The 22,492-nt window shown below is 40.1% G+C and overlaps 4 protein-coding genes across 11 annotated transcripts in view; 3 read left to right on the top strand and 1 right to left on the bottom strand.

The window, feature by feature from the left end:
* Positions 1-315: 315 nt before the first annotated feature.
* On the top strand, positions 316-1,058 carry HINT1 (histidine triad nucleotide binding protein 1). The gene is made up of 2 exons (XM_046615772.2): positions 316-525; positions 664-1,058. Exons 1-2 carry the CDS (start codon positions 316-318, stop codon positions 931-933), a joined length of 480 nt encoding a protein of 159 aa, XP_046471728.1. The 3' UTR covers positions 934-1,058.
* Dhfr (dihydrofolate reductase) lies at positions 721-3,763 on the bottom strand. Of its 6 annotated transcripts, none has more exons than XM_046615773.2 (6): positions 2,654-2,977; positions 2,108-2,159; positions 1,843-1,998; positions 1,599-1,722; positions 1,368-1,477; positions 721-1,305 (listed from the first exon to the last, which is right to left on the bottom strand). In XM_046615773.2, the coding sequence occupies exons 1-6, from the start codon at positions 2,781-2,783 to the stop codon at positions 1,230-1,232; spliced, it is 648 nt and encodes a 215-aa protein (XP_046471729.1). In that variant the 5' UTR covers positions 2,784-2,977; the 3' UTR covers positions 721-1,229. The 6 variants fall into 6 exon arrangements, with proteins under 6 accessions (XP_046471729.1, XP_046471731.1, XP_046471730.1 ...); XM_046615775.2 differs by having other exon boundaries at positions 2,108-2,280; positions 2,654-2,777; XM_046615774.2 differs by lacking the exon at positions 2,654-2,977 and adding an exon at positions 2,482-2,639 and having other exon boundaries at positions 2,108-2,280.
* Positions 3,095-4,180, top strand: LOC124213945 (translation machinery-associated protein 7 homolog). 2 transcript variants are annotated; one of them, XM_046615780.2, is made up of 2 exons: positions 3,095-3,253; positions 3,804-4,180. In XM_046615780.2, exon 2 carries the CDS (start codon positions 3,805-3,807, stop codon positions 3,997-3,999), a length of 195 nt encoding a protein of 64 aa, XP_046471736.1. In that variant the 5' UTR covers positions 3,095-3,253; position 3,804; the 3' UTR covers positions 4,000-4,180. The 2 variants fall into 2 exon arrangements, with proteins under 2 accessions (XP_046471736.1, XP_046471735.1); XM_046615779.2 differs by having other exon boundaries at positions 3,103-3,418.
* A 132-nt stretch (positions 4,181-4,312) lies between these two features.
* Positions 4,313-22,492, top strand: part of atos (atossa) — a 28,664-nt gene continuing 10,484 nt past the window's right edge. The window contains exons 1-6 of one of the 2 annotated variants that reach the window (XM_046615751.2): positions 4,313-4,444; positions 4,571-4,811; positions 5,081-5,344; positions 5,698-6,215; positions 21,386-21,600; positions 22,175-22,395. In XM_046615751.2, coding sequence (XP_046471707.1) covers positions 21,388-21,600; positions 22,175-22,395 — 434 coding nt within the window. In that variant the 5' untranslated portion in view covers positions 4,313-4,444; positions 4,571-4,811; positions 5,081-5,344; positions 5,698-6,215; positions 21,386-21,387. Of the gene's footprint in view, positions 4,445-4,570; positions 4,812-5,080; positions 5,345-5,697; positions 6,216-21,385; positions 21,601-22,113; positions 22,396-22,492 lie in introns of those variants that run through there. The other variant, XM_046615753.2, reaches the window with a different exon arrangement.

Genomic DNA, 22,492 nt, shown 5'->3' on the forward strand with positions numbered 1-22,492 from the left:
TGTCAGTTTCTCATGCCCGCCTAGTCTCTCTACGCCGAATGCAGCGGCGCGCAAAACCTCAGTCATTACCCCTCACTCACAATCAGCCACGTACGAAAACTTTTTCGATTAATATTATGACAATGGATGTTAACAAAGTACGCGTTGAAAACTTGTCAATCGTCGATTGTCTCCCGCGATCAGGCTGTTGCACATGCGCGAAAAACTTGCAGTCATCCCGGGGATGTAAATTGTACAGAAACTGCCGCGAAGGTGAACTTTCGGTATTTATTCGATACTTTTTTTATACCGAAAATTCAAATTTCGGGATATGACATGTGCGCACTTTCAACAATAGCGATAAGTACGTGGAAACAACTTGCCAGCCTACGACCACGAAGACGAGCAATTGATTCGTGTTTGAGGAAAATGGCGAGCGAGGTTGAGAAGGCGCAACGTGCTACCGCCACTCTCGGCGGTGACACGATCTTTGGAAAAATACTGCGAAAGGAAATACCTTGCAAATTTATCTACGAAGATGATCAGGTACGTTATAATTTCACTGCTGATTTACTGATTGCAAAACTCGGCCTCACAAACGGAGTTTGAGTAGACGGATAACCTAACCCTAACCCTAACCTGTATTTAAATTGAGCCTAATAAGAAAATATTTTTCCTAAACAGTGCGTTGCGTTCCACGATGTCAACCCGCAAGCTCCGGTCCACTTTTTAGTAATCCCCAGAAAACCAATAGCACTGCTGTCTCTTGCCGAGGAGGCCGATAAACCACTCCTAGGTCATTTGATGTTCGTTGCGCAGACCATTGCTAGTCAGCAAGGCTTGGGCAACGGTTTCCGCTTGGTGGTCAACAATGGGAAAGATGGAGCTCAATCCGTCTACCACTTGCATATCCATGTACTTGGTGGCAGGCAAATGGAATGGCCTCCTGGTTAAACACCTTTATGTCATCGATTCGTGATACCGAAAGCGTTCAGCACTTTTGGTATATGGCAAAGATAAAGCTTATAAAATTCTGTGGTATAAACTTTTGGAAATAAAGAGTTACTCAATTCATTGTATACTTTCGGACTCCATGTACCCTGAGAGTATCGTCGTATGTTATCTCCTACGGCAATCTTGATACGAAAGTACTCGTGACTGCAGATCCGATGTGATAAAATAAACTCATCAAATTCCTTTTTATAATAAAAGTAATTTATTGCGGTGAATTCAAACTATAAAGATTGTTGTCAGGCTTTTTCATAAACTTTAAATTCGTACTGCAGTCCATTTTCTTCTTGAATCCCCTCTGGTACTTCAGGGTCTCTGTTTGTAACAAATTTTTATTGGAAGTAGTGGATATTATTTGCTTATTTCTGCATACTTACTTCACTAAATGAAATTCGTTGCTGATAGGTGGGAAGTATGTATCGCATTCAAAGTACTTCCTCACCAGAGTCAAGTACAGTCTGTGAAAGTTTGGCAATTCCATTGCAGCCTGATAAATTGTAAAAACAATCATCAACTTGTGTAGATTTATTTTTGGTCCACGAAAACGATTCCTTAACGAACAAACATTTTAAAACAATTATCAATAATTTTTGTAAATGCTTATATACCTTATAAACAGAACTGCCGCCAATAACCCAGATTCTTTCAATTTTGTCAGTCAGTGGGATCTTGGATAACTTTTCCAAAGCGTCAGGAAAACTTTTGCACACAAGTGCTTCGTCTCCTAGAATTCTAATGAGTAATGAAGGCATTATAATTATGATAGCAAAGCACTACTTGTTAACAGTGAGTCTACTATTTTTCATTTTCTATGAACCGATACTGTTGTTGTATGAAGCGTGGAATAATCACAGATCTTTGCTGGTCAGTACGACATTAATTCTGTTGCTCAGAGGCCTGTATTTTTTTGGCATAACATCCCACGTTCTTCGTCCCATAATTACGACATTCTTTTTAGATGGGTCCTTAGTCTCTGTTGTTAAACGTGTAAAATACGCCATCTCCTTCCTAGAGGAAAATTAGAGATGTAACATTGTATTTGTGACAAGTAGATTCAGAACAAACAATGCAATCGCTGTTACGCTTGAATATGCAGGATTCTTAAAATGTTACTAACTTTAATCGCCATGGTAGACGTCCGTTAATTCCTATACCCTGGTTCTCGGATACTGCAGCAATTAAATCGAGTCTTAGCGGCATAATTGCTGGATTTTTAGCTTCGTCGGCACTCGCGGTAGAAATAGGTTCGTATATGTACGAACCAGGAAATACGGTTATAGGTGTGTGTACCTAAGTATACCGAATGTATTCTATAATAAACGTGTCCTTGCCACGTGTCGGAAATCGTTAAGCAATGCTTGTTAAAAATTGACCGTGCATACGTTTGAATCGAACAAGTTATATTGACCCGACTTTACAAAAGTGTGAATTGGCGCTTTTTTCAAGGTGTACAGTCGCTAGTTCGTGTGTAGTATGTACATGCATACATACGTGCGATTACAGAGGAACCGACCAAGAGGGCACCAGCTAGCTGTTTAGATTATGCAGAGATATTGTTGAGCATTGAAAATACAACTATAAAGACGCTCAGCCCTAGGCTAATATTTCGTCCGGCTAGGTGGGTTCGCAAGTGATTCTATTCGTTCTATTGCTCTGCACTTACCGATCCCGTTGACTGATATACCTATATCCTCAGTCAATGGACGAACTCTTGTCTTCTTTTTTATGAATTCCTTCAAAATGATAGGAGGGCACGCACGAAACGTACTTCCTGCTGCGCGAGACCGGCACATGCGCGAATTATTACAATGAGAATATAACCTCAAAACCTGGGTAAATTAGTCAAACCACGTGTCAAACACTGACGGCATTGTTTTTAATGTCGATTTTTCTTTATACTTAGAACAAAAGATGTCTCAGAAGCAACAAAGTATGGGAAAACACATAACTTGTTGACACATTTTACCAGGTTCTGAGGTTATATTCTCATTGTAATAATTTGCGCATGCGCCGGTCTTGGGCAACAGGAAGTACGTTCTGCGCGTGCGCTGGTATCATTTTGAAGGAATTCATCAAAAAGGAGAGACCGTCGAACACGGCCCTGTTCATATGACTTTTGTAATAGCGCATGCGCTATGGCTTCTATATTCTATAGAGATCTGGGTATCCTGCCTATGGTTCACAGTATCGGTATTCAGCAGTTGCAGTAGTCTGCGATAGCAGGAAGGACGTAAAATCTGAGACCCCAAGGCACACCTAACACGTATGTACAGAGGGAAATTACTCAAGCAGTTGACCCTAAAAGAGATACAAACAGTTGACTTGGAGTCAACGAGTGGAGGACACCATCGCCGACGCCACTTTTGGGTTGTCGATTATTCGACGTTTTTCTATCGTAAAATTTAAAATCTTTCAACACCGATCACAGGTAAAAAATTAGTAATTTATACTCGTTGTCTTTTTGCTGTCGGACAAATAATGCAATACATTTCGAATATGTGTCAATCAAATTTCACAGTAAGCCCGCAAAGATCGTGGCAATGATCATTGCCAGCTGATTTAATTTCTCCCTACGTAGTAAGAATTCTGCTATTCAAAAGATTGTCAAATTTTCGTTTTTAGCGTAATATCATTTACTATCATATCGTTTTCCCCGCAAAGTCGTAAGCAGTCATCGAAACTTTCACTCATCCATAAAGTAAGGTTATGTTCGTTGTAGCTGTGCGTTCCCTTTATGAAATATCCTGCCTGGATTAAAATACTCAAGTAGTAGTGTCTGACTATCGACATTACCAAGTAACTGAATTTTATAGGATGTCCGGACGGGACGGTGGGAAGAAAAAACCATTGAAAGCACCCAAGAAAGAATCAAAGGATTTAGATGAGGAAGATGTTGCATTCAAGCAAAAGCAGAAGGAACAGCAAAAGGCCTTGGCAGAGGCCGCAAAGAAAGCAGGTCAGAAAGGACCCCTGGTCAGCGGTGGCATCAAGAAATCTGGAAAGAAGTGACCCCACACACTCATCTGCTGGGAAAATACTCTGCAAAACTCTCAACAGCTGCCTAAATGAAACAATAATCATTAAATCACAATAATGGAAATTCCTGAACTCTATGTATCGTTCGTTTATCTACAATCCTACAAAGTTTCATGGATCTTAAACTCTTGCAAATAAAAAACTTTACATACAATATCCAAACTTTTACTATTCGGTGTATGGATGTTCTTTCAATATCTGTGACCTTGTGTCTATCCTATCGTTTGTTTCAGTTTTAAAGATACACGTGAGTTCAGCTTCAACAAGACAATTCATCCGGAACATCGAATGCAATGCCAATCACCAAGATGTTACTCGACAGACTCCTGAGTTATTAGCGAAAATTTTATTAATCGTTCAATTCGTCGAGACTTCTGCTTGTCCACATTAAGCAAGAACAATTTCCGTTGCAAAAAAAGTAAGGCAGCCTCTACATCAATATGCGTAAGAGATACAATTTGCATTTCAGAATATTCATGGGAATAACTGATAGTCAAAAGTTCGCAAGGTACCAAAGACGTTGATTCTTTCGTTTTATTTTCAGATCTGACTTCCATTATCTACACGCTCTTCGAATCCAAATGTCATGGTAGAAGTAGAATTGCCAATCTATGGAGATAATGTAGCAATCTCAAAATACAGTCCGTAACTTGATCTCGCATCGGTGTTAATTGATATTACCACAAGGACAGTGGTTGAGTGTGAATTAATACTTGTTGTGGATGTTCTTGATTTCGACCTTGATGGAACTTGATAATTCTCACATACTAATCGCCTTCTACCAGGTATCTTGATTTGAGACTTTAGCTAAATCTTCAGCCATGAGATAGCTATAGTTTAATGAAGCAGTAATGCATTTCAGTAATTAAGTTGCTGCATAATTCGCCTTCTACCTTATGTTTTCTACATTCGAAAATGAAATGTGCCAAAGATCGCGCAATTACTCGACGTCAGAACCAAATTCATTGGCCTCGTGCCGATTTTAAAATTTGATTTTGATATACGGACAGCATTTGATTTATATATTTATTACCATTTTATAAATCCGTCCAAGTATGAAGGGATCTCCTGTGCCGCGTCGGTATTAAAGAGTGCGAGCATTTTCACGGATTGGTAATTGAACATGCAGCATCGGCACTGTGTAACAAAGGAAAGACAGCTGACTACCATATGATCGCAACTGTTGCCAACTCAGTACCGCGAAATCGAAAACTCACATACTTTGTGTGCTGGTCGGGATGAACTTCTCAAGGTTCTGTATGTTTTGGCACCTTGATTATTACTTGGAAGTCGACGAATTAGTGGAGCATCAAAAAAGGTATGTTTATATGTTATTATAATAACTTGTATTATGTAACGAAGGGGGCGAGGATCATTTAACGGGAATGTAGCGAGCCATGTAAACAAATTGAGAGACGAATCGCGATTCAGTAAGTCTTCATATGACAAATAACAAAATAGCTACTGTAGTAACAATCGCGGTAGCGGATCTGTTTAACACGCAAGAAATGATCATCGCTACGATTGCATCAAATTATTTTCAAGGCAACGGGATGATGTATACGTATATAGGTATGAAATGAACAAAATTAGCCAAAGACGATAATATTATTGCGCAAGTCGTTATGAAACTGTACTATTAGCTGTCAGTTTAATCACATATTTTTTCAGTTAAAACGCGGGGAGAGCCGATGACGAATTACCCAGTGAATTAGTTACATTACTGAAGAAACAGCCAAGATAAGAAAACGAGTCCCGCATCTCCTCAGTTGTTACGTCGGAAGTTCGGAAGGAATCGAGAATTCCCACCCTCCATGCCCCACACGACACGCGTGTTATTTTCGTGCCGAGCCGTATCTGGGTTGGCAGCCCTGACCCGAGACCCAAGCTGTCAATCCGCACTCCGGAGCTCAGTTGGCAACAGACCTTCGGTCTGATCGTGAGGGTGCGCTAGGCTGTGTGCAAGTTTTGCGTTCCAGTTTCGCTTCGTCCGCTTCAACTCTCCTTATACACGAAGCGATCCTTAGCTGTCCGAATAGTTAAGTGGTGCATTTCGCATAACACGCGCCCGACATCATTCCCTGACGACCGTGCAACCCCGTGGGGTATAAAATGGCGAACATTTGACCACACGAGATCAGCTCCAGGCTCGGGTGTTTCGTGCTGTCGTGATCGGAACCTATTTGGTGGTGAGTAACTGCTTCTCTTTCAATTACTTCAATTCACACTGATTTCCGTCATTCTCCGCGAATCGATGAAACCCGCATGCATGCCCGTACGAATAATGTTATATATTTCCATCTGCACGTTGTTCTTTCATGATTGTCAACTCTTTATCCGTTCGTGATTCTTCCAATGTGTCTTCTACATATTATATTCGGAGATAGATAGGACGACGATGCGGTGCAGATAGGATTGAAAAATCAGGTCTTCCGTGACAACACCTGTACATCTGCAATATGGCACGATTCTTACACTGTATGCCGTAGGGCGTACGGGGCTCCGTGTTGCACCATATTGTCAAGCATGTTTGGAAATGTCAGTCGACAACCGCGGCCTGCCTCTTATAGGCTTGTATGCGTAACACATGTAAACTCGGTGTATCAAGCTTAATTGTGAATATGCATGGCTGACCAAAGTAACGTTACGTAATGTCGTTTCAACTATAATACATAAGTATGTATACACATACATAAACGCTATAGCATGTAATGTGGTAACGGTTAAGCCCACGAGGTGAGTCCGCGCCTTCCTTTAACAACTGTGATTTCGTTGTATAAAATAAACGATATATCTATATCTTACATACGTAAACGTGAATATCTCGAAGCGGACCACTTGGCACTTACCGCACTCACGGATGGGGCCAAGCTGCAGCGGTTAACAAGAGAGACCGAGTCACCTCGAGTGTTTCTTGATCACGCTTGTTTCACGACAATCACGAGGTTTACCCATTATGTATCAAACTATATCGAGAATCGTAGACAAAACGCGAGTTCGAGATAGTGACGCGACGCTTGGTGCAAGTATTATTTCATTCTCGTTGGAAATTTCAACTTGTATAATTCTGTAACCTGTTGGGTATTATGATTATTGAACGGCGGAGATCCGCAATCTCGGCTCGGGTGTATTTGGAAAAATTTTGTATTCAAAGATATTCGAAAATTCGTGACGTTACGTACGGTTATCGACAGTTCAGAATCTAGCATGTTTTTATTCTCGTCACACTACAGTATCTTCTACGTTGTTTGTTACCGTGCTGTGTGCGCGATTCGCAATCAGTACCTTATACGCGCGGGTGGCAGTTCGTTCAAGGCTTGATATCCCGTCGAGACTCGTATAAATTTATATAATTACCTATCTGCAGAATTTGAGTAAAAGATGATTCTTCGAAATGAACTATGGATAAAGCAATTCCAATGTAACGTCTTAACATTGTATATCTCTTTGTTGTATGTTTATAGAACTTTTTATCATATTTCGTCGTGGTTTCTTTTGCTATTTCTGGTTGTACATTAATAGGTTTTCAATACTCAAGAGTAATTATTGTGATGCGATGTAAATTATTATTGTTAGAAACAAATTGACTGAAAAAAATCGTCAAAATTGAAGTAATAATTCATTTTCGAGAAAGTTACCCCTCTACACATATACATGCAAAACATAAATTATAAGTTTTTGGGCTCACTGATTACAAAATTTAAATCGGATTTAAAAAATTCAACATAGCGGTTCCAATATGGTGGACAAAAATTTCAAATTCGATCGAATTCAGAGAAGAAACTCTGTCCAGGGCATTTAGGATCGCCTATTACGAATCTGAAATCAGATTTTGCAAAATCAGTATAGTGAAACTAATCAGCGACTCTGAAAACCCTTGCCATAGAGTTTTTTGATCCTATTCGATGAAATTTGAAATTTTCCACCGCCTTATTGGATCCGCCATCTTGAATTTTTGAAATCCGATTTCAGATTCGTGACGTCAAAAAACATAGAATACTATCTTGTTGTAAAAGTTAACTCAGCACATTAATGTGTGACTCAAAGGGCTAAATAAGAATGGGGAAAAAATTATTGCTAAAGCGCGCTAGTCGGAAGAACAATGCTACTCACGATATTGGGGGGAAATGACTAGGAAGGAGCGAACTTTTAGAAAGGACAACGTATTTCGTTCAAAACGACGAAATTAGTTTACCTCTCGCGTCACGTGAAAAGTTTTCAGAATAAACTGCAAGCATGCCAGGCGATGTGGTTCGGCAATGCAGGTGAAATACGCGCGCGACTGCCTCTCTTGTTCGCGGTTTCGGCTGCCACGCGTCATTTGCACGGTTACGCATTTCTGCGTATGTACATAGAACGTATACAGGGACGAATATAAGACAACCAAGAGGGCCCCAATTGCCGCTTTATTCAATTATTTTTTAAATGACTGAACCAATTCTACTTCACACGAGTAATTTTTGTGTAATTAAGAAAAAAAAAGATGATATCAATAAGTACATTTATACTATATGGTTTAACCCACACGAATGATGATACAAAGTTTAACCCCGACCCTCATCGAATGAGTCGCCGATTTTTCCGCCGTTTATGCTGCTGCTACACTAAACGGATGTTTACAAGCTAGGTACTGTTTTAGATTTTGCGCAAAAGCCGTTTACAAGTCTTGACAAGGCACGTAGGACGTTTTCTTTTATCATACGAGAAAAAGCCCTGTCGTTGATCGCAAAATTTGTATATACAACCAAACATTGTTTGCCCATAAAATGTTTGAAAATAATTCTTTCCATATTTTTTTTCCCCCGCGAATTGGGGTTGAAAAAAAAAAAAAAAAATTCACAATGTTACTGTTTTTACAACTTTGCGATAAAATGTAAGATATTCGTTTTATAGAGGAACAAAATCTGAAACTCCGCCTCGATGATTTGTGTCGAATATCCGTAAAAATATTCGTTTGGCGCGGTACAGTAATAGGAAAACAATAGGGTCGGGGTCAAACCTGATATTGTTGTAACTACTAATCAACGGATTTATGTATACCTACGGGCCCAATCAACCCGTTACTCGGCCCTGAACGTTTACGACGTGGATCGAGATATGAATGTAGTACATGGTACACGTGCGTCCGCGAACGCAAACCCTGCTAATGAATACGCTCGCTTGCTGCAATCGTGAAAACGATCTACACTCGAAGTAGTTATAGAGTATAGACTATTGGGTATCTGGTGTATCTGGCGCGCCTCATAGGTATAGCTATCTTTTTATTTATCATGTGTGTATGTGTGTATATATATATATGGGACATTCCACGTCAAATTTGCAACCCATGTACCTCACCCCCGTTGCTTTTGATCATCTCTTAGAATGATGTTGCAACCGACCCAAAAGGGTTTCGGGATTTTTTTAGTCACCAGTAAAATTTTTTAAAATTGAAAAACCAATTCCGAAAACGCCATTTTTAAACATATGAAAAATTCACACTGATCATATGATTTAAAATCATCTGATTTTTAAGCATCGCACGATAATGGGATCTCATTATTTACTATTGTTTTCGCAAGTTTTTAGTTTTTCCATGTCGGAACTGTTTTTGCTTTTTTATTTTTTATATGCTTCGATCTAAATAGATTACAGAATCACATTATTTTCATGAATCGTGCACAGATTATCGATTTTACCGTTCTATGTTTTGACCTTTCTACATTTTGTCTTCCCGTATTTCGATCTTTCATGTTTTCAATTTTCTAACCTTGTACTTTCCAGATATTTATATTCTACGAATAAGATTTTGAGATCTATAAAAATTCGTTATTCTGTTCCTTCTATCAATCGGCAATTCTGACTTTTTACCGCTACCCATATATGCGTGATGTATTCGCAAACATTTTCGACCTGGCCAATGCGACAACGACAACGACTACGACTGCGACTACGACTACGACGACGAAGACGAAGACGACCTACACCAGACATCATGTCGCGCCTGTCACTTTTTTTTTTGTTTACACAACGTCATACGTAACATTAATTGCTCATGTATCACTACCATCGTGTGTCCTAAATTCGTCCGATTAGCTACGACCTCGTTTCTACTTGTAAGCATAATATATGTATACAAAGTCTAACCGCATCAACGATGATATAGTCAAGTATAATTCGCAAATTGTACAATGCGTGACAGATATGAATAGTGTACCTGTATGTTATAGGTGTAAGTTAGGTTAGATTAGGTTACATATTCTAATCTCTAACTATACGATACCTATCGTCTATAGTTGCAGTTGTCCATACACGGCGTATAGTATCTATTGTATAGTAATCTGAAACCGCTCGTTGGTGTGAGTTTTGCCAAGTCGGTGCGGTGTACGCGACATATATTATACTTATAGTCGACATCTTGTTTTTACTAGGGGTGTGTGTGCGAGTGCGAGAGCGAGTGAGAGAGATTGAAGTAGACTACCTTCGTACACGGTATAATAACTTGAGTCCTCGTACCGGAAGTAGCTAATCCTCACTTGGTTTTAGTCGTTCTCTGACATGATTCTTGTTTATTAATCAGCCCAGTAAACCAAAACGAATTGAATAGAATTGAGTAGGTGGGTCTAAAAACGGAATTAACTCGAATTAAAGCGAATTGAAAAGACTTGTGCCAATTCTTTTGATTTATTTTGTATTTATTTTAATTCACGTTAATTCTATTTTTGCCGTGATCAATTCGATTTGGCTTACACTGGAGGGTGGTGACATGACCGAATTTTTTCCTAATATAAATGTTACCTCTAAAATTTGGCCCCTTGGCATATTCGGTGTAATTTGATTATTCCTTATGCACCGATTAAATTCGTTTTAACTATCTTCAGAATCAGGTTGCAGGGTGCATGGATTTGCGGGGATGTTGAATCCGACTGCTACAAGAAACGGAAATTCCTATACATATATTAAACCACGAAACGACTGTGAGCCGAGCTCACAATGATACTCTCTAAACGGTTTTCCTAACAATAAACAACTTAAACGCGCAGAATTGGACTACCTCCATATGGGATTTAATTCAATTCGATTGCATTTGCAATCTTCGTCCGCCTTATTAGATCCGCCACCTTGAATTTTCAAAATATGATTTCAGATTCTTAGTCAGCGACCGCAAAAACTTCTTATAATTTATGTAAAACATGTATACGTGTAGAGGGGTAAATTTCACGGAAGTGAATTATTCTTTCGATTTTTATGATTTTTGTCAATTGATCGTTGAACAATAATAATTTATATTATATGGCAATAATTACTCTCGAGCATTGAAAACCTATTAGAATATTACCAGAAATAGCAAACATCCGCAAACCAATATGTTTTCAAAGTTCTCTAAATGTACAAAAAATGGATATAAAATAGGTGGTAAGAATACTTACCATTATGACTCAAAGGGTTGAGACTAGCCAAAGTTTTGAGTCTTTATACATGATTATATATCCAAAGACGTGAAAAGTTTCGGGAAAGGCGTGTTTCCTAGTTTCCAGCTCGGATTTTTAGCGTGTTTTCCAAGAATGCAAGAGTCAAAGCAAGGGGGCCAAATGTTGGAATACGTGTTTTTTTTTTTTCTTTTTCCATAGAATCTGCAAAAAAAAATCAGTAAAATTTCAGTCATCGAGTGGTATTTCTCGCGGAACACGCCACACTTGATGTGAAATGACTCATACCTATTATGCATGCACTGCAGGCAGCCACTTGATTTTGATCGCCATTCCGCCGAACTTCCCTGCCACACTTTTCATATCTCCTGCACAATTCTTACGCTTGGGTGTTTCATTATTATTCCACACTGTTTGCAAAATTATAGTTAGCCCTATAAGTGATGATTAGTGGGGCCTTCCTATAGGACGGCTATGGTCCGCTGGCTTCTGTACTGAAATGAAAGTAGTGGCATTTAGGTCGTTTGAAAACTAGTTTACGCAACGCCCGGACTTAATTTCACCGTTGTTGGTTGATGGTAGCAGCGTGGTATTTTACTATCAAGCTTCTTGTACTGAAATCATCGCGACATCGCAGCAGATGCATTTGAGAAATTGACTAATTTCTGACCATCATCCGTGTCGCTTTATATCTTTGTCGAATGTCTGCAGATGTCGGAGACTTGAGAAATTTTTACCAGCTTAATTCCTATTTTTACGTTTCGTACGGATACTTGGTTGGATAATTCAATTGACACCCGCGTGTAATTAATGTAATATTCTCCAAACTAAGTTTTCCGAGACGTGAGCCTTGTTTTCCTCTTACTTTCACCTCTCTTTCTTTCACTCCCGCCTGACACGAGCTTGGGTTACGTTTATCATTAGTTTGTCTTTCGCTCCTTGTGAAACTCAATCTTGATCCAGTCTCTTTTGCTGGTTAATTATTATACACGTGTCTTTTCAACGATATTATGTAGCGTGCAGCGTTTCAACCTGGGTTGCTGATTTCAGGGAGATAGAACACTGTATGCAACGCGCTCGCGTGTGTGTAGGTAGGGTGGTATATTATTGCACTCTTTTTTTAAGGTGCCAGTCGAAAAATTTGTGTCAAAAATTGGAAAATAATCAAAAAATTGTGGTAAAACCTGGAGGAGGTAGAGAAATATTTAGAGGTCGCAACCAATCATTGTAATATTTTTAAAATTTATTTCTGTGCGCACACACACACACGCACACACACACATGCGCGCGCGCATATATATATGTATATGTCTGTAAGTTGTACACACAGAAATAAATTTTAATATATATAATATATATATATGTTTATTTTTTCTTGTATCGTGGTCCAATTAATCATTCACCAATCAACAGCAAACTGCGCCTAACAATTCTGCAGTTGGCTGTTCTCCTCTTTTATCCAAAATATTAATCGTCTCGGAGAAATTTGGATAACCAGTTTTTGCTACCGAACTAGGAGTATCGTATCACCTTAATGTCCCTATTTCTTTTTCAATACTGATTTTTATGATCAATGATTGAGTGGACCACGATACGAAAAAAATTAACCAAAATAAATAAAAAATACTAAAAGAATTGGTAGCGACCTCGGAATATATTCCTCCTTCCTCCAGGCTTTACGAAAATTTTTTGTCTCGCTATTTGTCACAAATTTTTCGAGTGGCACGTTGAAAAAAAAAAATCTTTAAATGAACCACCCTAATGTGTGATAATGTAACGCAAGTAATACAATGTAATATCATACAATAGGAAAGTACTATAGAGGCTAGCCAAGAGAAGTCAATGATCCCGGATTAATTAGTGTTTAACTGTACATGTATATTCGCTTTGCAACAAAAGCGCGCGTATTTTTCCTCTGACCTTAGCGAGTTATTTTTTGATTCATAAACAAGGTTCTCGACCGTCCAACGCATGTACAATAAGCCTACGCCACGTATATTTACAGGTATTGGTACGTATTCTCACAATCAATTCTGATATTAAAGGTGCCCGCGGTGACCAAGAGTAGCCTCCATCCTGTGCTGCTGTTGTTTTTCGTTCGCATGCCGGTTTAAAATACAATCAGCAGCGTCTAACATTCTCAAGACTGTGTTCGCGTATATACTTTTAACTCTATCTTTTATCACACTCCATCTTTTTGTATACCATCCTGCGTTTTTCATTTTGCATCAACTATAGTCTTACCACTCCCTTACGTATTCTGTTGCCAAGTTATCATTGTTTTTATCTGCCTTCCGCTTTTCACCCTCGCAAATCAGAGGTTTCCTACCGTCAAAATGTGTAAGCCTAACTTACTTTCGTCGATACCGTTGTAGTAGAATGCGTACACTTAGCAAGATTATATTTGGCCACTTTATCACTCTAGAATCCTACGGCAAGTTGACTTTGTGAGATTTTGCATGCATTCATTTATTCTACGAATAGATTGGCTACAGAACGAACTCTTTTTTTTGTATATATTTCGATGAGTGCTGGCATAGTCAATCTCAGTAACTGTGCCTACGTACATTACACGCGCACAGAAAAATTTGCATGCGTGATGGAAAATAATCCCAATCTTCTTTTGACCTTGATTTTAATTCAGTACATGGAAAATTACATCCGACGCACTAGTGAGATTTAAACGTTGATTGCGAGTACATATAACACGCGTTATACGTTATAAATTACGTGATTATATATTCTTTGAATCGCAATAGCATATTATTCATTTCTGTAGTTGTCAGAATACTCGGCAACACCCACTTAAGACAAAGAGATAGACATACACTTACACCTAAGGAGGGGTTGACTCTCCCCGCTCATCAATTATATTCAACAATTAATTAATGGCAACGAAAGCTTTCAATCGTTGGGGAAACCTGATGATCATTGAAGGCGGCAATTAAAATTTTGGCGTATGTTGTCGGTAAGTCCGAAACCCTGCAGGACAGTTATCGCTCAGCGTGATAGTTGTAGTCGATATCGCAGCTCTTGGGGTTCCATTTTAGGTCCGCCTGACCTGAAATAGAATTATCAGTCCCTTCGAGAGTTTGCCTGAGTGTGCGCGCGCCGTGCCCCCCCCCCCCCCCCCCCCATCCCTTCGGAGCTTAGGTCTTGCCTGCCTGCTCGTCTCCTCTTCCTCCTTCTCCTCCTCCTTTACCTCTGAGAGACGACGATCATCTGATCTGAGGAACTGCGCGCCGCCTATGATCAGCTGTTTGCGTCGGCCATCTTGTGCTTCGTCCAGCTGTGCCGCAGTCGACGCTCAGCTGACCTTAGCGTGCGATCTCCTGCTCGGGCCGCTATACCCACTAGGCGAAAACACACACACACACACACTACCTGCTGCTATGAAACGTGTCAGCTTTTTACCGTTCATACATGAATACGCACATGCATACATGCGTGCTGGTTAAGGCGTGCGTATTATTATACCTCTCCAATACTAGTAGTGTAACAAAGACAGATAGGTAGAACACACTACCGTTTATTTGGAAATGGAAGTACAAGTGTGTACATTAACTGAAGTAGAGTACTGATATAGGTTCGTATCGCACTACAGACAAATAGTCCTTTCACCTGATCGCCGCTGCTGCTGGTTTGTATTGCGTTAGCAACCTAAATTGGTATCCTCTACACTGCTACCGTTACGGAATCAATTTCTATGCTGTATATGCATTTTTCGTTTATTGAATATTGGCCGCCTCACCCTTCAATAAGAGAGAGAGAGAGAGAGAGCCGCTTATGCAAACTTCGAGTAGAATCGGCTCCGTCAGTTTCACTCGTGACCAGTATTCAATAAATAACCCTGTTTATAGATAAGCTCGTGCGTCCACTTCTGTATAGAATGTGTGTATTTTTATATAGAACGAACGCCATTTATCACGCATATGTATGTTGGTACGTAAATAGTGGGCATGCAGGAACGTTTACAACGAGGTCCAAAAGTCCGCGAGAGGGCAATTAATTGTTAAATATATGAGAGGAGAGATAATTTCCGCACCGTTAGAAACGTACTCCAAAAATTCATTTCGGTACGACGCCTTTGGCAAGCAGATCTCGCGTAACGTATAATTGTTGCCCGTGTGTGGAAATTGACCTTACTTTGTAGCTCATCTCGAATTTTCGCGTCCGTTTGCCGTCAGAGCAATGATGACTGATCTCATAATTTTCTGATAGGAATTCTTTCTATATATGAATCATATCTGATCGTGAAGTAATCAAAGTCCTCGGTCTGTTTGTCAAAATGGTACACTTTTACCATTCCCGAAAGTGAAATCTCGTGGTGACAAAGACATGGATATAGATTGCCCAGGTGCAAAATACGCTCAAAGCATATCCATTAATGTGCAGTCTATCCATCTATCCACCTACCCATCAATCCATCTATCCATATATCCACCTAGGAATAGATGGATATCTATCTATCCGTCTAACAATTCATCTACCTACCTGCGGATCTACCTACCTACCTACCTACCTACCTGTCTACCTACCAAACCACCCACTCACCCACCCAGCTACAACCTGCGTTCGAGTGCACATGCTAAACGTAACGACAGTGCATGACTCGCGCAAGGAAGAGTACTGCCATAAGATCAATAGGCATCAGCCTTGACACAGCTCTGTTCCTTTCACAGCAACTGTCAGAGTTTCACATGCCCGCATAGACGCGAAGCCCTATAATAGGGGAGTTCTGGTCAGTCGGGTTCTTCCAAACCTGTAAGATTTTGATAGGTTTTATCATAGGCATAGACTTCGATTACTTGTGGACCAGAACGCAATGCCATACTACCTTTGATATTACTACCGTGTTTGTGATTGAATATTAAAAAGCGATTTTGCAGAACACTTGCGGATGTCACGGCGCCGCGTACTGACGCAAAATATGCAACGAGTAGAGAGTATGCCTGCGGTGCACGGGAAAAACATCATCAGTACCATTAACAATACGTATACCGGCAAAAGTTGCATCTAAACGATTCGAAGCCACCGGTGTCGTGTTCTTACGTCCATCTCAATTGAGTGGCAGACGACACGGGTAACCCTGAAACCACCTACGTACCTGTACATACGATTATGAGATGGCTACAGTCGGGAACTAAGATGAAGGCAATCATGTTTAAGCACTCTGATATCAGTAAAGATCGTCGAAGATGACCATCATTTCTAACAGTGTTGCTGTATTATAATACCGACATTTAGTTTGTTTTAGCGATAGCGTAAATGAAAAATATTTATAACATCCTGCATGTATGGCGGTTACACACATTTTTCACTCTTTTGTAAATACACATCCACAAGCATGAATCGCCGGATCTGCGGTTACTGTTAATTTCCAGTAATATAGTCGTTAGCGATTGCAAACTCTATAAATGCTAACTAGCATCGGTTTATTATGCAATGTAAATTTTTTTAAAGCATTTCTCAACTTCTCTGTATAGTAATATACGTTGTGAAAAATTAAAGTTTCTCCATTTAAAACCGCTAGCAGCGGACGAATTTCCGTAGCGAGAGTTCGACTACCGTGAGCGAGGAAGACTAATATTTGTCATATTTCTGGAAATAGAATCACAGGAGGTCTTCTTCTCCCCTGCGAGATACGAGTATTACATGAAATTTTATACCGCAGGACAAACTGGCTGGAGTTCTAACAAGAAAAAGTTAGTGGTTTTAATTTTTACCATCTTACAATGGGATATTTTCTAAAATTACTGCACGTAGGGAAGCGTGGAAAACAGTATTGGAATTCGATTATGACACTGAAATAAAAAATATATATAAATCCAAATCATACAACCTCCGAAGGTTAATTTTGTAGTCGATGACCCTGTAAGCTAGAGCGACCGTCAGTCATTTGGAAAATGCTTACATATGTATGCATAATATGATATTTTTGAGGCGACTATGGACTCTGATAACTCAAATACACGTTGAGAATTGCCTTAATAATATTCCCCTTTAAATTTGTTATCCTACAACGCGATGTTTGCAGAATGGTTATAGTATAGGGACTCGCAAGTGAACGAAACGAAACGAAACGAAACACGAGCCGTTCCAGAGTAGAAACAGGTTTGATGTTTTTCAGACGGTCATTACACACAGCTACGAAACTTGTAACGCGCTTCGAGGACTGCAGTAGCTGATTAGCCACCGGCGCTATTCTTCGGTCAGTTGTCAAATTAACTTGCAACTCTTTGACCAAAATTCTTAAAACAACCAGGCCAATAAACTGAAACTGCCAGCCAGTCTCTCGATGTAATCTTCGTCATACGATGTACACAGTGACTTGAGATCGCAGCGTAGCTTTGCAACGTACATATGTACAACTTGGCACGCCTCGTGGTATATTAAACACAAAGGCAATCGGGAACGGGAAACGAGAATATAAGTATAGGGACTCGGACCGCTGTCAAAAGAACGACGCAAATTCCGTTCGAACGCACTGTCAAACTAATTGGTTTATATATGTGTAACAGGTTATACTTGTAATCATTATTTTCCACCATTGCGGCCGCGGTTATTATTTTTATTCCGCAATCGGCCGACCATATGATCCATAAAATTCTTTACAGTGACCAATTTCTGTAGGTACATATAGTACCTACCGTTAGTTGCACGAAACGTCGGGTACGCAGTTGGAGTACAATAAACCTAAGCGATGTTTTCAGAAGAGTTTTCTTTGTCCAAGTTCAATGTCGGGTAGGTTATACCTACCTTGCGCCGACGACTGCGTCGCGATCCTACGTCGACGGGGTTTCGGTGAAGTCGGGGGAGGATGAGGATCGGAACAAGGAGAAGACCGACGCTCCTACTCTGGATGCAACGACCCCGAACTCCCGTCGCCCGTCGCGTCGTAGTTGGGGGCATCCCGACGCGCCAAGATTCGGTATTCGAGGGTGGGACGACGACCCGTTATGCTTCGGGGTCGACGTCGCCTTTACCTCCTCCCCCCCCCCCTCACGCCTCCTACTCTTCTTCTTTCTCTGCAAGTACAACGGAAAAGGGTCCAACTAATTTCGATGTCTATATAATGCTACGACCTGCACCCATGGATTTACCGACAGTATAAAACAAGGACGTTGTATGAGGCTTATTGTCATTTAGAGTCTGGACAATAACCTTGGCCGCGGAAGGGTTCGGGAATTCTGAGCCCAGGGTTCGTTCGAAACGGAGACCCCTCCCCCTATCCCTTATTCCCTCCTTTCTTTCCTTCCTCCCTTTCTCCCTTGCTTCCACGGGGTGGTCGGCCGACCTGAGTTTCGTTCACCTTGCCGGGCAATCCGACGTTCAACTCGGGGGCTCCAGACGGTCCACATGCTGCGTTGGAGTTCAACAACTCCCAGTTACGCCAGGACTACTTGAAGGTTATGCAGGGCCTCGTTCACGTTTAATGACGAATTTTATTCGATTTCTCACCTACCTGCCTAGGATTCTGCGAACTTCTGCTTTTAAGGGAGCCGATTTTCGCGAACAGAATAATCCGTAGTTGACGATATTACGAGTTAATTTTTGGGCTGATCTTTGAATAAAATCGGTTGGAACGTTTGCATGTCTCTGGAACCGTGTGATTTTTTCCTTCGGTCTTTCTTGTTACATCTATCTGATTTTGAAAAATCTCCAATCAACCTGATGTGGTTAAACTTCAAGTACGTACATTTCTTGCTTCGAACTGATTCGAATTTTGTATAATATGATGTTGAGTATATTTTTTGTACGCAACATTGAGCAATTGTCATGGAAAAAATCCGCCCGTACGTGTTCAATCACCTATTATTGGCTTTCAGAATTAAATCTCTAACTCCATTTATAGAATGTGGAAACCTTCATTTTCTAAAAATTGTCATGCGACTGTCGTGGAGACTGACAATGAGTAGTCATGTATCTTGCATACAATTGTTATGCGATCGGTGTACCTGTGCGTATGTGTAACTTCTTTTATAACAATGGGAAATTAAACACTCGCATGAGACTCTATGCATTTATTAATTCACATGAATGTGAGAAGATGTAAGATTATCTACGATATCATATTAATTAGACCAAGATACGATAAATCGTGTAATTGATGATATTAGATATGTATTTTTCCTTGATACCAATTGTGGATAGATTTCGAATAAATTTAGAGGATAACAAAATCTGAGCATATATTTATGCTCTCGTACGTATTCTGTACACACATAATGGATGGAAGGTTAAAATTTTCTCGGATGAAACGTTCCGCACCACAGACACTCTTATACAGTTGATAAAGCCACGTGGGGCACTCGTGGGGAATATAAGCTCGCCATCGTGTATACGTATATATATCTATGATATTATTGTTATTGTTATTGTAAATTCAACCTAATATTTTGCAAAATAATTCTTACCGAAGGGCTGAAACCTACCGAGCAGGTAAGACGTACAAACAGGTGTAGCTTCTGTAGTAATTATAAGTAGTTACAAGCTGCAGACTGAGTGAGTGAGAAAGAATGGTAGGCAGGGATTGGAGAAAGGAAACCTTGAGGAAAATGAGGGGAAACCTGTCGGATTTGGCAATGCGCTTGCAGTTTCGAAACATTAATGTTCGCTCTTCTCCGGCTGTCGCGGGGCGTGGGGGGGGGGCTGGCTGCAAAAGCTCGTGCGATGCGCATGACGCGCCGCCGTCCACTCACCCTTAACTCTATATATAAACTGTTGGAGTAGAGCGGTTCTTTATTCAAATTTTGTCCACATGCCCAACGGCAAACAACTCTGGAACAACTCGCCGAACTTTTCATGATTGAAATAATTTTCTTGCGTGCTAAAAGTATTGCTAAATTTGCATTGTCGCAGAGTATACTTATATACGTACAAGTATTGCGTGTTTCGATTATCCAAGTGCAAGTGATGCTTGTCAATTATAATCATTGTCAGATGTGCATAAATAAATGCGTAACTTGCCTTGAGTGAATTGCGAAGTTGTCTCTTCCGTCGTCTTCAACTTCGTTTTTTGAAATTGGAAGTTTTCACACATGCATCTTTTGTTCGTTACCGTCGAGGATATGCACGCGAAAGTTTTTTAAATGTGAAGCTTCATCAAAACCATTGCAAAAAAATGTCAGTGCAGTTGTTGCAATGGGTTGGGAACTGTTTCATGGTGCGGGGCATGTGCAACAAGGGTGCGTTTTAAGTCTCGGTTACACATCATTGGTATTTTCCTCTGCAGCACGGAAAAATCCACTTGCGATTGTTTCTGAAAATTCCATCATGTTTTCGACCGACCAAATTTAGTCTATACTTTCCTGGAACCTCGTTAGGCCAGGTCTTTTTTTCTTCCGGTATGAAAGTCTTTACCAGCGCTTCGTTTGCGATAACTTATAATACTCTATACGAAAAATTCTCAACTTCACTACTCAACTGTTATCGAGTTTACATAAAACTTTTAAATCGGCCGAACTCTTCGAAACTGAGCGGAATCCTTGGAGTGTTATGAAATTTCTCAGGATCTTTTTGATCCTCGGTATAAAAATTAAATGAATTAAAGATCAGGCAAATTGAATCTGTAATTAATTCCACGTTGCACGAGCTCTATTGGAATTGTGATAATGCTATTGATAAATCATGATTCAAAATTATGCTATAAGTATATATGTAAGTAGTAGACGTAGACTGTTATTTTACTCATTGCCGTTTTACCCATGATTTGCCGATCTCGTCGTTCGCTTTTAGACATTATGCTCGTAAATATCAATTCCCCCGCTACCATCGGAATAACTATGTAAACAATCGTAATCCGCAGTAAGGCCCCTTATGCTGGGTCAGAATTATACTTGAAATCTGTAAATGCCCACTAAAACCATAATAACCGTAGTAAACTTATGCACTAAACGTACTTGAGGAACTGTAAATGACCAACATTACGTTTGTATTTTATTTTTCAGAAATGCATTGCCTCGGTGCAGTGTCGGGTGGTTCCACCAGCCCCCAGCGGGCTGGTAATTGCGGTAGTGTGTTGGGGATGGTCCGAGCCCTGGGTGTTCTTGTTAGCGAAGGAAGGGTCCAAGGTCCTCCAAGAGGGTACATGGAGGGTCCACATTGTGCCGCTCCATTACAACCAGTAACCAACAATCATGTGTGCGAAAAGGATAACTATCTGGTAAGAAATGGTGATTTTTGTGATTCTATAGCAAGCATTACTGACTAATGAATGCGATGAAAATGTAAAATGTCTCAAAAGAAATGAGATTCAACATCTTCTTCTTCGTTTACCTCGATACATAGCTCTACCCCTCACCGCACATTTTTCAACCATGTGAAGTCAATGCAAGCTCATCGGCTTATAACGATAGCATAGAAATTATTGAGGCACCGGTAATCAATGCGAAGAGAAAGCGACAAAGCGATTACAATTGTGTGAATCCTGTACTATGTAACTCTTCAATTTTCTGTGTAGGAACAGTAGCAGATAAGATAGTTGTGTTCATCCCTTTCATTGTAAACAATTTGATTGACTCGTTGATAACATTGATTAATTTGAAATACCATGCCATTGAACTTGTTTGAGTTGATTATATTAGTCGTCCACTATTCGATATTCTTAATCTTTAATTCTTAATTATTTGTCGAATCTTGAATGCAACATATGTTTTTTATGTCATGCCCCGCCTAGCTAGCAGTAAAAAGAAAGAATCCTGAAAGGAAACTGAACGAATGTTTCTTATCTTACCCAGTGTGATCGGTACGTGATACTGGTCCGTGAAATCACGGACAGAGTCACCACCTATTCATACCTGTGTGTCGAGGTCTTGTTGTGCACCGATTGTCCATGCGGTTTGGCGAAAGCTACCTATAAAGATCCTGTCTTGCCAATACCGTACATATCCATGACTCCGTGGCAGCAGTCGTCAGAAATGCTGCTTGAATATTGGTGTATCAGCGTTGTGCCCAGCAAGTAGGTGAAAATAAGAAACTCCAATCCATGGAACATTTTATTAATAATTTGCATGAGGCATAGATTTCTCACCTCGCTCAATCGAGATAATAAACTT

The sequence above is a fragment of the Neodiprion pinetum genome, chromosome 3, assembly GCF_021155775.2.
Source record: "Neodiprion pinetum isolate iyNeoPine1 chromosome 3, iyNeoPine1.2, whole genome shotgun sequence".
NCBI classification, from domain to species: domain Eukaryota; kingdom Metazoa; phylum Arthropoda; class Insecta; order Hymenoptera; family Diprionidae; genus Neodiprion; species Neodiprion pinetum.

Bases quoted from the DNA above. Each gene is read 5' to 3' on its own strand.
- LOC124213945 (XM_046615780.2), top strand. From the start codon at position 3,805: ATGTCCGGACGGGACGGTGGGAAGAAAAAACCATTGAAAGCACCCAAG.
- Dhfr (XM_046615773.2), bottom strand. From the start codon at position 2,783: ATGTGCCGGTCTCGCGCAGCAGGAAGTACGTTTCGTGCGTGCCCTCCT. The intron at 2,160-2,653 runs GTAAGTGCAGAG...TAATTGCTGCAG, and splicing joins TATATCAGTCAACGGGATCG to TATCCGAGAACCAGGGTATA. The intron at 1,478-1,598 runs GTATATAAGCAT...ACAATTTATCAG, and splicing joins GCGGCAGTTCTGTTTATAAG to GCTGCAATGGAATTGCCAAA.
- HINT1 (XM_046615772.2), top strand. From the start codon at position 316: ATGTGCGCACTTTCAACAATAGCGATAAGTACGTGGAAACAACTTGCC. The intron at 526-663 runs GTACGTTATAAT...TTTCCTAAACAG, and splicing joins TTATCTACGAAGATGATCAG to TGCGTTGCGTTCCACGATGT.